The 13957-nt window shown below is 42.5% G+C and overlaps 1 protein-coding gene across 1 annotated transcript in view; it reads right to left on the reverse strand.

Annotated features, from left to right (window-relative positions):
* Positions 1 to 13957, reverse strand: part of NBAS (neuroblastoma amplified sequence) — a 457208-nt gene that overhangs the window by 153988 nt on the left and 289263 nt on the right. Inside the window, exon 41 of the mRNA XM_019520763.1 lies at positions 883 to 1112. Coding sequence (XP_019376308.1) covers positions 883 to 1112 — 230 coding nt within the window. The remainder of the gene's footprint in view (positions 1 to 882; positions 1113 to 13957) is intronic.

Below are 13957 nucleotides of genomic sequence, written 5' to 3' on the forward strand. Positions count from 1 at the left end.
GATCCAAGCCTGCCAATGTTCTGATTGTAGCAGATGTTCTGATTTTCAGCAGCTGCCAAATGCCACTTGAAAACCTGCCCCCTTCCCAGGCTACCAATTTATGGGCTCCCTGAAGTGCAGGGGTGGATAGGAAGAAGCCCTCTGCTGCCCCCTGGCTGGAGAGCTTGTCTCTGAAGCTCTCCTGACTCGGGGCTGGGAGGTCCATCCAGTTTGGCTCCTGGGCTATTTTTCTACCCTAAGAAATTTCTTCTGGCAGAAATGAATGTTGGTATGCAGCCTCTGTAACCTGACATTTACTGTGGAGAAATCCAAAACTAGAGGTAAAGACATTTTAGAATTTAAATTCAACAGTAAAATTGCCTGAGGAATTTTGAACAGCTGACAGTATTATGTTACTAATTCATGCTTTGAGATTTACCTTTAAGTACAGTTTATGAGATTTCAGGGGGGAAAAAAGCACATAAATGTTTGCAATATATGCCAGCAAAAATTAAATAAATTAATCAAAGGTTTTATCTATAACTTATTTACATTTAACAATGGAAAATAAAGACTTCTTGTTATGTTCTCCCATTAATAATGGTCTCCCTATTTTTATATTTGGCAAAATTGTTGTTAAAGAACTCAGGTGACAGAAGTCTCCTTATTATTAAAATCCTGAAATTATTGATCCACTTGGCTAGAAAAACACTTCAGCTGACCAGAATGGTTGGAGGAAAATGACTCATTTATAGCAACAATGCAAAATAAATTTACAGAGTATGGAATAACTAAAAATACTTCTAAAGGTCAGTTCTGCTAAAAATGTACTTTTTTTGTATTTAATCTCAAATATTTCCACATAAGAAAAACAAAAGTGTTATCACAGAAGGCATTACTTACTCTGCTAAGCCTAATATAGTTTCTCTCTTGTACTGTCCATCTGCTGTAAATCTCTGAACATCCACTCCTTTGCCAAGGCCTTGAAGAATTTGAGCCTGGGTGAAATCCAGCAGTCGTTCATTGTAATAGTGCAACTGGTTGATCAAAGCTCCTATTTCTTCAGGCCAGTCTGCACAGTCACACTGAGTAACATGCTTTGTGACTGTTTTAATTAGCTCTTCTGGATCAACCTGTGAAATCAATTTAAAAAAATCTCTCATTCTTAAAAACAATATTTAGTTGATATTTGCTTTATATCACACATTTTGGTAAGTCAGGTGCACAGACTGGAAAGAAGCTCATTCAAAATTAAGTAGAACTCAAATACAATTAGGAAAATAACTACCAAGAATAATTCTTCTGAACCAAAGACTATTTCCAATATATTCTCACATTATTTTTGGTTTTGGAACAACATAACTATACCAAGATAAAGACTGGTTTAGACTTTAAAAATAATCAACTGTCAGGTATTTAAAGGGCACACACTAATGTATTCAGGATCATTATCTCAAAGTTGCATTCAGAAAACAATGTCTGAGCAGATGCATCGTAGTCTGCATATTCTTAAGCAGCAATACGTAAAGTGCACATGCACTTCCAAAATTTGGCCCCAAGCACTGTAATACTGTCTGCATTAGGAATACAACAAATTCATCTAAAAATATTCACAAACTTTAACTGATGCAGAAGTGACACAGTGAGCCACTTAACTACTGACAGATAGCAACCTATGTGGTTTAATGTAACATCATTAAAGCACTCCACAGTTTGGGACAGGAAATTAATACAGTATTTATTTGAAATGGTAAAGGAACACACATACCATGGGGAGACTATAATTACCAGGAATTTAAACTTTATGCCATATTTTAACCAACTTCCCTTGAGAAAAGTTCCTTGTGATATTTAATGACTGAATGCTTATGACTTTGATTTTATGTCTCAAAAAAATATGCCACCAGTAATACAGTTCCCCAGTGCAACACTATGGCTTTAGTTTCGGACAGACTTTAAAGGAAGAGTGACACCTATATGATCACCATCACCTGTTCCTGCACCATCTTATTTATCCTTATTGAGACTTTAGGTACGAGCCAGGCCAAATGGGTCTATCTTGCCAGAGGTAAAAATTCAAAGCATAAGATGATATGGGTACTTCTTATAACTACATTATTATTCAAAAAAAGACAAACAGTGAACAGCATACTTCGGATGAGCATGTTTTACTTTCATTACAAAAAAATTAAACGTCACATCAAACAATATTAAAAATACTATGGGTTTGTTGTTTTGGGGTTTTTTTAACCTAAATACTACAACATCTCTTTTTAGGCTCTAAAAATAGACATGTGTTTGGAGGCTATACACACAAAAGTGCTTTTGCATCCTGAGAAGTTCAGTGCTCAAGGTTGCAGACAGATTAATGATTCTACTGGTTTCTGTCCTTTTCTAGTGCCTGGCTACAGTTGGGGACTGGATGCAGGTGAATCACTGGAAGGTGAATCCAGACGGCTTGATCTGGGGACAGTATTGGGAGACATCTTTCAATGAGTTCCATCTCTCCAAGTCGCTCAGATTCACAGCTTTGGGGTATTCCTTAATCCTGTCCTACACCTGGATCTTCAAGTTGAGATGGTATCTGGGAGTGCCTTTCACCAGCTGCATCTGGCGAGTGGGCTGCTACCCTGTTTCAGTTTAAAATCTGGCTGTCTGTGCCATTGTTACCTCAAGTCTAGATACTACAATGCATTTCATGTGGGGCTGTCCTACAACTGGTTGAGAATGTGGCGGCACTCCTTCTGATGTCCATTTGTATAGAGGTTCCAAAATATTGCACTGCTTGGAGCATAACCCTGACATCCACCATTTCTTTAACACTTCATGTGCGTGGGAAGGGGGAGGAAGGGGGCTTAGGTGGTGAGTATGCTGAGGTAAACATGTTAACACGGTCAAGACTACTTATACTTCCCCAACTCTATCTTGGAAATGGCTAAAGCATTTTGGCTTCAATTTTGCAGAAAGGGTACAACTTAAGGTAGTCATTAATTTGACAAAAAACTGTAACCCGATTTCTTAAACTTTGGCAAAAGCTTCAGAAATTTAAAACAAGAACTTATTAACAAGAAGCAATACACAATACTAACAATAAACATTGTAACATGCTCCACCTACAAAAGTCAGTTGATACTAGTTCCTAACAATTTAAATAGTTGGCTTTGTCTTTGGCAAGCTCCTTATGACAAACTGGATTCACTGTGTATCCTGTACAGCACTGAGTACATTGTGTATGCTGAAATAATTTTAAGCAATACAGCACGGTGTCTGCACTTCAAGTTGGATATTGAAAGATGGAGACAGTTTAGAAGGGCCATGAGAATGATTAAGTGGGAAGACGAGCCTTAGAATGAAAGACTCTGGGAACTTAATTTATTTAGTTTATCAAAAAGAAAGTTAAGGAGTGAATTAATTATGATCTATAAAATATCTATGTCATAAAAAGAAATCCAATAGCAAAGAGCTCTTCAATCTGGAAGACAAAAGTGTTCAATTTCCATTAGCTGGAATTCATACTTGAAATAAAGCACACATTTTAAATTGTGGTTTTTAGTAATGGGAAACAGGGACTGGTTGGTTCTCCATCACAATAAAATATCTATAAAATCCAGATTAACAGTTTAGGGTTCCTATACCCTTCCTTGGAAAAAAAAATGTGCTCCACTTGAAACATAGCTGTTGGCTTCTGATACAGGAATTAATGCAGGAAAGTCCAATGGTTTGTGCTATGAAAGATCTAACTGAATGACCATAATGGTTTATTTTGGCTTTATATTCTATGGGAATATGGAACTACTTTCCCAATTGTGCCTGTCCAAAACATCCAGGGTAGGGCTTTACATGTTATATACCCATGCTGGTCCAAGAAAGTCTGAGGCAAGGATTTTTTTTGCAATATCTTTTCTTAGACCAACTATATAGCTGGAAGACCTGTGTACAAGCACTTGATGACCTTTGGAAGGACACCTGATGCTTGAACGCTTGCACAATAACTCTCCCAACTTTATTAGTTGGTCTAATAAATATAACACAAAAATTCTTGCTTCTTGAAACATCCATGCAATTCTTGGGTGTTTTATTCCTTCTCTCCTCCACTATCCAACCACTATCTCCTTCTGCCATCTAAGTAGACTTTTATTAAATAAAACTGATATTACTGGTACAATATTTATCAGCTATTCAGGAAGAAGTGCAAGGAATTAAAGTAAAAAAAAATAATTCAGTGTTATGCTTTGTAGGGATTAAAAAAATGAATAGAAACACTTAAGTTATGAAATGTATCTTTATGATATAAATAAAAAATTCTGCAATCATATATAGTCTTGACAGTTACAGAATACGAAAAAGTATTAGGGTTACACTGTTAGTGAGATTCAGGAAGGCCTTAACTGATTTTAAATACAAAACCAATATGATGCGATGAACTGATATCAGTTCATCACAAGTGAAGGTTGCGTCATTGCCACACAGCTGACTGTTTACAACCACACATGTAATTTATAGGCTTCTTGATGTTCTTAAAATAATCATAAGAACACTTAAAAAAAATCTAGATGTATTGTAAACAGACAAATGAGAACACTTTAAAGTTAGATAAGAGGCCTCACTCAATTTGCTCTTTCTAATGCTATATATATATTTAAAAAAAAAAAGACCAGAGCACAAAACAATCTGTTGGCTTTACAGATTTTCCCAGACACTTAGGGACTGCAGATAAAAGCCCAAACCTCTTGCTTTCTTTGATCAGGTACGTTTTTTTATGACAGATTGATATTTTAAGACAGGTGTTTAAACAATGCAAGTTTTTCATCTTGATGTTCACTGCTTCCTGCCTACTTTGCTCTTGTGTTTTAAGGTTTAAGCAAGCAACCTGAGGAAGGGTACTATGGTAGCTGAAAGTTTGTTTATGCCCCCCCAACCATACGGTTGGTTCAATAAAATATATCACCCACACAAATCCTTGCCAAGAGGTGTTTCATAGTTTCATAGATTAAGGGTCAGAAGGGACCTAGTAGATCTTCTAGCCCGACCCCCCGCCAGGGCGGGAGAACAACAAAAACCCCAAAAACAAGAAACGGGACTCAAATGAGTCCAGCCAGGTAGGCATCCAGCCTCTTCTTAAAGACCCCCAGGGTAGGGGCCAGCACCACTTCCCTTGGAAGTTGGTTCCAGCTCCTAGCCGCCCTAACTGTGAAGTAGTTTTTGCGGATGTCCAATCTATACCTCCTCTCCATCAGCTTGTGCCCATTACTCCTTGTTATGCCAGCGGGCGCTAGGGGAAACAGCGTCTCCCCCAAACCCTTCTGGTCCCCCCTAGTGAGTCTATAGACGGTCACCAGGTCCCCCCTCAGCCTTCTCTTGTGGAGGCTGAATAGGTTCAGGTCCCGCAGTCTCTCACTGTAGGGTCTGCCCTGTTGTCCCCGGATCATGCGGGTGGCCCTCCTCTGGACCCTCTCCATGTTGTCCACATCCCTCTTGAAATGGGGCGCACAGAACTGGACACAATACTCCAGCTGTGGCCTGACCAGCGTCGCGTAGAGGGGGAGGATCACCTCCTTGGCTCTACTCGAGATGCACCTGTGGATGCACGACAAGGTCCGGTTAGCCCTGCCAACCATGACCTCGCATTGTCGGCCCATGTTCATCTTGGAGTCAATAATGACTCCAAGATCTCTTTCTGCCTCCGTGCTCTCGAGTAGGGAGTTCCCCATTGTGTAAGTGTGCTGCTGGTTCCTACTGCCCAAGTGCAGCACCCTGCACTTGTCCGTATTGAAACGCATCCTGTTCCTGTTAGCCCACCCCTGTAACCTATCCAGATCCCTCTGCAATCTCTCACTCCCTGCTAGCGTGCTCACCTCCCCCCAAATTTTGGTGTCATCAGCGAATTTAAACAGGTTACTTTCCACCCCATCATCCAGATCGCTGATGAAGAAATTGAACAGCGCAGGCCCCAGGACCGAGCCCTGGGGGACTCCGCTACCCACCTCCCCCCATGTATTATCTGGATTACAGGTAAATTTGCAGGTTGGTTGCTGATAAGAGAGGCAAGAAACAGGTCTACAGTCTGACCTTTTATTGCTTACACATCAAAATACGAAAAAACCCCAACATGATACCTATGACAGCAGTATATAGATTGAGGCAAGCAAAATATGGCCCACAGGTCACATCCGGTCCACCAGACACTTTCATCTGGCCCGCAGTACCCACCAACTACTTGTACCCCGCCTAGCCCTTCCACCCATGAGGGTGGGAGTGAGGTGCTCATGTGTACACACCCCCAAACATACCCTATTGTGCCTTACTCCCAACCTTGTGGACAAAAGGGCCTGGCCCGGGCATCACACAGCTTCTGAGGGGAGGGCTGCATGACTTCCTTGGGGTCCCGCTCACTTTGGGTAGCACGTAGGGAAGTGTTGGGGCAGGGGTAAGGGCGGAGCTGCACATGGACAGGAGTGCAAAGCGTGGGGCTGGAGCTGATGACAGTGCAGAGCTGGGGTGGGCAAGGTGTGGGTGTCAGGGAAGGTGGAGGGGTGTGGGAACGCCCCCACAGTTTGCTTGTTGCACACAACCCTGGTAGATAGTGGCAGCAGGTGGTGGGGGTGCTTGTGGCTGGCGCAGGAGGTGCTTCCCAGCAGCACATGGCTCTGGCCAGTGCTGCACATCGCAGTGAGGGGCACAGCCCCCACATCGCCAGCACTTCCCACCATGCACGTGCAGTCCCTGCACTCACATGCTATGGGAGGGAAGGTCCAGGCACTGGAGCCAGCTACCTGCACAGCTCCTTGCCACAGGTCTTGGGACTGCAAGGGAAGTGAAAGGGAGCCCTGGCCCCTGATTCCCCATGGACTCCCGGGACCTGTGAAGCAGGAAGCAGTGGCAGGTAGGTGGCTCCAGCACCTGGAGCGTCCCTCTCATGTTGGGGCACGGCAGGGAGCACCCGCAATAGAGGCAGTCCACCAGGGGCTGAGCTCCTCACTGCATTATGCAGCACTGGCTGATGCCATGCACCGCCGGGCCCCAGTGCCCCGAGCACCTCCGCCTGCTGCGCCATTGGGAGAGTGCGTGTGTGTTGGGGGTGGGGTTCACACATCCCCACCCTCCCTCACACCTGCACCCTGCCCCCTTAAATACACAACTCCCCAACATACCCTATTGCCCCCCATACACAGCCACACCCCCTCACAACCTCCCCCCACACACACCCACACCCCAGCATACACATATAGACACACACCCTACCATACACACACACCCCCAACACCCTGCCAGACACACGCACACCCCTCTAACCATACCCCTCACACAATATACAAGACTAAGATTTATTTTTGAGTTATTACACAATCACTGTTTATGTATACAATGCACAAACACAAATCATGACAAAAATATTTTTTGTAATAAAATGAAAGTATGCTATAGGAGGTGTTTGACTTTTATTGTATGATTTGTTTTTTTTTCTTGTTCTAACATGGTAACCACCCACCACCCAATACCAAAGTATTTCTGGGGGGCAAAGGGAGGGACTTTTGGTGGAAACTTTCAGGAGTTAGGGGCGGGACTTCTGGTTCCAAGATGGTGACCAGGGGGCTGGGGAACTGTCAAGGAGCAAGGCCACCCAGGTGACCCTCAGAAGCTCACCAAACTTCGTTAAGAAGCCCTCCACCTGAAATAATTGCCTTCTCCAACATAGATTCTTACCTCTGGCAACTAGGAAGACTCAAGAGCGGAGAGAAAACTGACATGCAGATTGGCAGCAGGGTCTTGAATTTGCCGAGTTCTCAAAATTTCCCTCCAGTCTATACCCTATATTTTAAATATTCTAATAAATGCTCTCAGAGACTGTTTTTATTTAAACGTCTTTGTTTCACTAAAATTTTTGGAACTAGACTGAACCAGGTCTCTTGTGGGCCTGAAGGATGTCAATTAGTTGGGATTTCTCTCCTTGGGAAAGTAAAAGGAAGGGTTTCTCATCTCTTTTCCTTCACCTCTGTAGAATGCTTCTCAAAACTTTTCTGTTTCTTTTTTAGTTTATGGTCTTCTCTGAGAATCCTGCTTTTTTTTTATTTTTTTTTTTTTTTTTTACATCCAAGGTACTTAACAAAAGTATATTTATAATAGCAAAATAGCATCTAATACATTTGGGTTACATCAATAACTACTGTTAAAGTTACAATATAATAGATTTGGATTACTTAATGTATAATCTTCCCTTAAAGTATCTTGTTTCAGGCTGTGTGCTCTGTTTACTTGGATCTCATTACTTGTTTAGCTGGACATGGTACTTTGCTGACCAAGCCGGTCATTTACAATCACTTAGAAACTGGCTTTGGGGCCTTCTGCATAGATAGATGCACTTCTGTAGCTTGGCCTAGGTCCCTTGAAAATGACCAAGGCTGGCAACAGAGTGAGCACTTAAGTTAAGGTAGGTCTCTGCTGCAGCCACTGCAATCTGTGTAGATATAGCTATGTGCTCTGTTTCTTCCCATGGTTGTAACTTAATGTCAGCATCTACTTATTTTTTGGGCTGGTAGCTTATGAGCCCTGTGCTGCTGCTTCTACCCAGATGCACCCAAGTTACCTAACATAAACCTGTCTTGGATACATCTGTACTAGCTGGAGTGTCTGTTGCATAGAAATACTTTTAGCTACTGCAGTGGTAACCATGACTACACAGATGACAGACAAATTGGGTTCCCCAAATAAATGATAAGGCAATCGGGATGCCATTGTCCTAGCTGTCCTTTCAGATGTTTCTCCCTGACATTGTTCATATAGTAGATGAACTATATTTCAAGCATGCCTATCAGTCCCTTTGGACTCTGTGAACTACTTTGAGTGACAGGATATTTTTGAGACCAAAAAGGAAAAGGTAGTTTGGATGTTGGGCCTGAGTTTACCTTTTCTCACAGTTCCCTACCTGCAGAATAACCTCTAATTTTATGCATTAAGCCCTCCCCAACTTCACATTGAAATCGCTCCAAAACATTCAAGAATGGAAGCAGTTATTGGAACCATCAGGATTTGCACAAACCAGAAATGGGTAACGATGAGTTCTTATTACTATAACCCTTTGTCTTTAAAACCTTAACCCCATTACCTTTTGTTCTCTGCCACAAGTTATTTAAGCATAGCTATGGGTCATATCTTCCTCTGTTTAAATATGCACACTTGAGTCAGCATTAGGCAACCTAGTTCCAAAAAGTAGGCTTACTTATTACAAAGCAGTGAGAATATCGTCCATCCATGTTCCTCCCCCCCACCCCCAATTTTTTTTTCTTTTTTTGGATTTTGGCAGAGGAATACATCCAAGACAAGTCACCACCAGAACATCACCTCTGATATAATTTGTTGAAACTCCCTAAAAGTCCTCTTTGTTTGAATGTTTATATTCTTTTCAGCAACTGCACACTTAGAATTTAGATTAATCTTTTTTATTAAAAAGACATTTCTCCTTTTCATGTCAGATTCTTAAAACCTCAGATACTGGCAGAACTTCCACACGGACAGACTAGTTTTAACTAATGCCACAGGACTTGGAAACAAAGGTTATTAATATAATGGTGATCAGCTGTTATGTTTCCTTATACACTGACCTTTCTCACCTCAATAACAAATCCCCAGTGGGAACTGATATTGTCATTGATCATTATGACAACCTGTCACATTATGCTAATCTCCTTAAATGAATCAGTGGGTTAATTACAATGAATGTGATGTAGTCGGTCTAAGTTTTAAGAACAGACCCAAGATCCACACAGATACTGACCGATGAATTATTAGGTATCGAGCTCTAGAAACAGAATTCACCACAAGTTATTTGCATGTATTCTCCCTAAATAGTGAGTGGGAAGAGTTAGGCACTTGACAGTATAATTCACAACATCCAGCAGGCTGAGGAGGGCAAGGATACCTAAGCCAGCCAATAGGAAATATACTGAGGAAAAAGCAGTGTCCAAAATCCTCTCTCTCCTGTAAATATGGCACCCACCTACAACCCTGAGTTAAGTGCCTATGTTTGAACATGGCTGCTGGAAGGGTATGCCTGAACAAATTCAATTGCTATGATTTAAGTAACTTACATGCTTATCAGATAGTGATTTATACAGACAGCTTGTAAGTTTGACTGAATTTCTATCTGTTCAATTGAAAGTACTTTTATGGCCCTGTTTGTTCCACAGTATACTTAGAAATGCAGTTCTGCGATTAGAATTTAAAGCATTTTATTCTAGATCCCAAACCTGTATTAGTTATGCTATAAATTATAACCTGCCATACCTCAAAATTAAAACACCATACAAAACACCCAGCATATGTGGAGCATATTTGTGGCTGATTTACCATTTTGAGGTAAGATAAAGTGGTTTAGCATGTGGCATATTATAATTTATCACTCAATTGTTGTATAGATTGTTTGATAAATGCTATGTCTGCCAGAGGCCTGTGATTCACTGGCCAAAACCTCATCCTACACTTAGGCATGTAACTAATTTGAGACAGGCTCATCCTTTCAAAACGCAGCAGAAGAAAGAGGAGGATGAGATGTTATTGGTATGCACCTTTTACACGACAGCCAAGATGTTAAAGAGTACTTGCCGAGAACTGGGAGATCTGGGCTTAATACCAGAGTGATATTTCAAACCTACATTATCCACTTCCTAAGGAGTAGCTGCCCCTGCTCCCTGCCCCCAACCCTGTCTGTTCATCCCATGTTACTATGTAGCCAAGAATGCAAGCTCCAAAAGGGTCAGAGAGAAAGCAAGCAGAAGGTAGCGTAGCTATAACCCAGTGCACATTAGAACATTTGTTTTAAAATATTATCCCTGCCAATTTGTTTTAGTGATATATTTTTGCTCTGAAATCTTTATTATATTTTTCAGTGTATTCTATATTTACAATCGATTTACAAATGGACATTATATTTGGTTAAGTATATCTGCAAATTTCCATATGGAAGATTTACTATGAGCCATTTTAGGACTTCAGAATTCAAATCTAAAAGAACACGAACTGCGAGTTTAGCTGGAATTAACCACCTCAAACAGAAGGAGAGACTTGAGTGAACTTGATAAACACATCCCTATAAGTAAGTTATACAGGTGTAGTGTTTGCTTTTTATAAAACTGTTTTAAATAAAACATGTTTTCAACAGAGAGACTGGCATGAGACTCATCTAGCAGGCATGTCTGATGTGCTTCAATGAACTCTATTACAAGGCGATTGAGATACTGAAACTTTGTTTGGTATTTCATTAACTCTGCAATTTTAAAGCACTTAAATGCAAAGCATTTCTGTTTCTGTGTCACTCTTCACTCTTGTGTTCATCCAAGCAGTGCATATTCAGAGTAGAAAAGGATGGAATATTATTCTATCACATTAGGATATGTATTTTAAAATAAGCATCTTAGGGTATACCATGCCGGAATAAATCCAGTTTTTATGATTTAAGTAACAGAGATGTTTATCAAATAGTGATTTATACAGACAGCTTATATGACTGGCTTAATTTCTATACTTTCAATTGACAGTTCTACCATGGTTTTGTTTGTTCCTTGATATATCTAGAAATGCAGTTTATTATGAACTGTAGATGCCAACTCCATAATTATCAACAGTGATTCATGTGCAACTGGAGACAGCGTGCAGAAAAACCTTTTTGAGTTCTGCATCTTCTCCAAACAAAAACATACGACAACTGAATGTTTTATTTTGACATGCAAGAAACTTGTTTATTACTATTTTGCATACTGTACCTAATTTTTCCTCCCAAAAGCAGAGCTTGCACTTATTTTTTCTTTCAGTGTTAGTACATGCTATTTGTATATTTAATATAGTTTATATTGGAATAAAAAAGAGCTTCTAAATCTAAGTACTTGATAAGGAAGAATATATGAAGTATATATAGCTTGCTGTGAAATAATGCTCCCAGTCCATTAACTGGCAGGAGACTGATTAGGCGAGTCATGCTTAGATGACTATAAATGAACCTTTGTTGGAAAGCAAAGTGAAAATCCCAGGTCTGAGCAAACTCTGATCTGGTATACTTTGGAAGGTAGCAAAGAAGTTTCTGTTAAAATAGAGGCCAATGAGCTAGAGAAAAGGCTCGGAAAGGGGTACACCTTCATGTTAAGGCTGTCCATGCTGCGGTCAACAATACAAAAATAAAGCAGCTGGAAAAATAGTGCACGGAGGAACATTAAATTGTAACCTTCAGGGATGAAGTTAGAAAGGCCAAAGTACGGTTGGAGTTGTAGCTAATAAGGGACGTGAAGGGCAACAAGAAGGTTTTCTACAAGTATGTCAGCAACAAGAAGAGGATCAGGGAACATGTGGCTCCCTTTCTGAAGGGGGGAGGCTGTCACAGGGCACTATGGTGCCCTGCTCCTTTAAAGGACTGAAACTGCCAGGGGAAGAGCCCTAGCAGTGAGCCAGAGACCCCAGCTGTGGGTTACCAGGGCAGCCAGAAGAGGCTAGCAGCCCACACCTGCCAGTGATCAGCTGACCGGAAGGGGCAGGGCCTGGCTCATATATAAAGCCCAGGACTGAGGCCAGGCAGGTAGTTCCTCGCCAGCAGCCAAGGGGGAAGGAGCTCTCTCAGAGCAAGCAAAGGGGAGAGCCCTGACTGCACAAGCAGCTCCTGATACTGTTGTGGGACAGAGTATTTCCCAGTAGGGCTTGAATGATGTTATAGCCGGGTGGCTTGAGTTTATGTCACAACCTAGGGGCTTGTGTTTTATTTATTGTGGTATAACACCGGTGGTTTTGGTGAGGCTATTAGGGGATGGAGGAGGCCTTATAGGGGACCCACAACAGTGTGGGAACCCCAGCACCAGAGAGGGTGCAGCATTCAGGGTGCACCGACCCCAGCGCCAGAGAGGGTGCAGCATTTGGGGTGCACCGACCCCAGCGCCAGAGGGCACAGCACTTTGCAGGGCTGCGGAGAGCCCGAGCGCCAGTGAAGGCACACTGTGAGACTGGGCTGCAGAGAGCCCGAGCGCCAGTGAAGGCACACTGCGAGACTGGGCTGCGGAGAGCCCGAGCGCCAGTGAAGGCTCACTGCGTACCTGGGCTGCGGAGAGCCTGAGCGCCAGTGAAGGCGCACTGCGAGACTGGGCTGCGGAGAGCCCAGGGAGGACCAGGGGGCCAAATTATAACAAGGCCCAGACCGAACAACGTCAGTTCCATCTGCGAGGCTTGGGCATGGTAAAGGGATGGTTGGAGCCATGCATCACCCATAAGGCTGGGGTGCCCTGAAACACCCATTGTGACATCCATCTTGGAGTTGGACCCACCAGGGATCCGGGGACCCACAGGGCCCTGACAACCAATCTCAACTGTGTCCAAGAGGACTCAGAGGCAGCCTCCCTATCATACACACCATCAAAGATGTGGCGGGAGAGAACCGAGAGTGCCCACTGGGCCAACTTGGCACGGAAAGGGGCCTTGGGAGATCACAGCCCTCCTTAAGGACCCCGTCCCATGACAGAGGCAACCTAGTGACAGATTATGAGGAAAAGGCTGAAATGCTCAATGCCTTTTTTACCTCAGTCCTCATAGGCAAGTTCAGCTCCCAACTACTGCGCTGGGCAGAAAAATTTGGGGAGGAGGTCAGCAGCCCTCAGTGGTGAAAGAACAGGTTAGGGACTATTTGGAAAAGCTGGATGTGTAACAAGTCCATGTGGCCGGATACAATATATCTGAGGGTGCTGAAGAAGCTGGCTGATGTGACTGCAGAGCCGGTAGTCATTATCTTTGAAAACTCATAGTGATGGGGGAGGTCCCAGACGACTGGAAAAGGGACAGATATAGTACCCATCTTTAAGAAATGGAAAAAGGAGAATCTAGGGAACTACAGACCAGTCAGCCGCACCTCGGTCCTTGGAAAAAATCATGTAGCAGGTCCTCAAAGAATCAATTTCTAAGCACTTGGAGAAGGGCATTATAGTTTCATAGTTTCTAGGGTCGGAAGGGACCT

Source organism: Gavialis gangeticus, unplaced genomic scaffold (genome assembly GCF_001723915.1).
Source record: "Gavialis gangeticus isolate Ggan-Ray unplaced genomic scaffold, GavGan_comp1, whole genome shotgun sequence".
NCBI classification, from domain to species: Eukaryota; Metazoa; Chordata; order Crocodylia; family Gavialidae; genus Gavialis; species Gavialis gangeticus.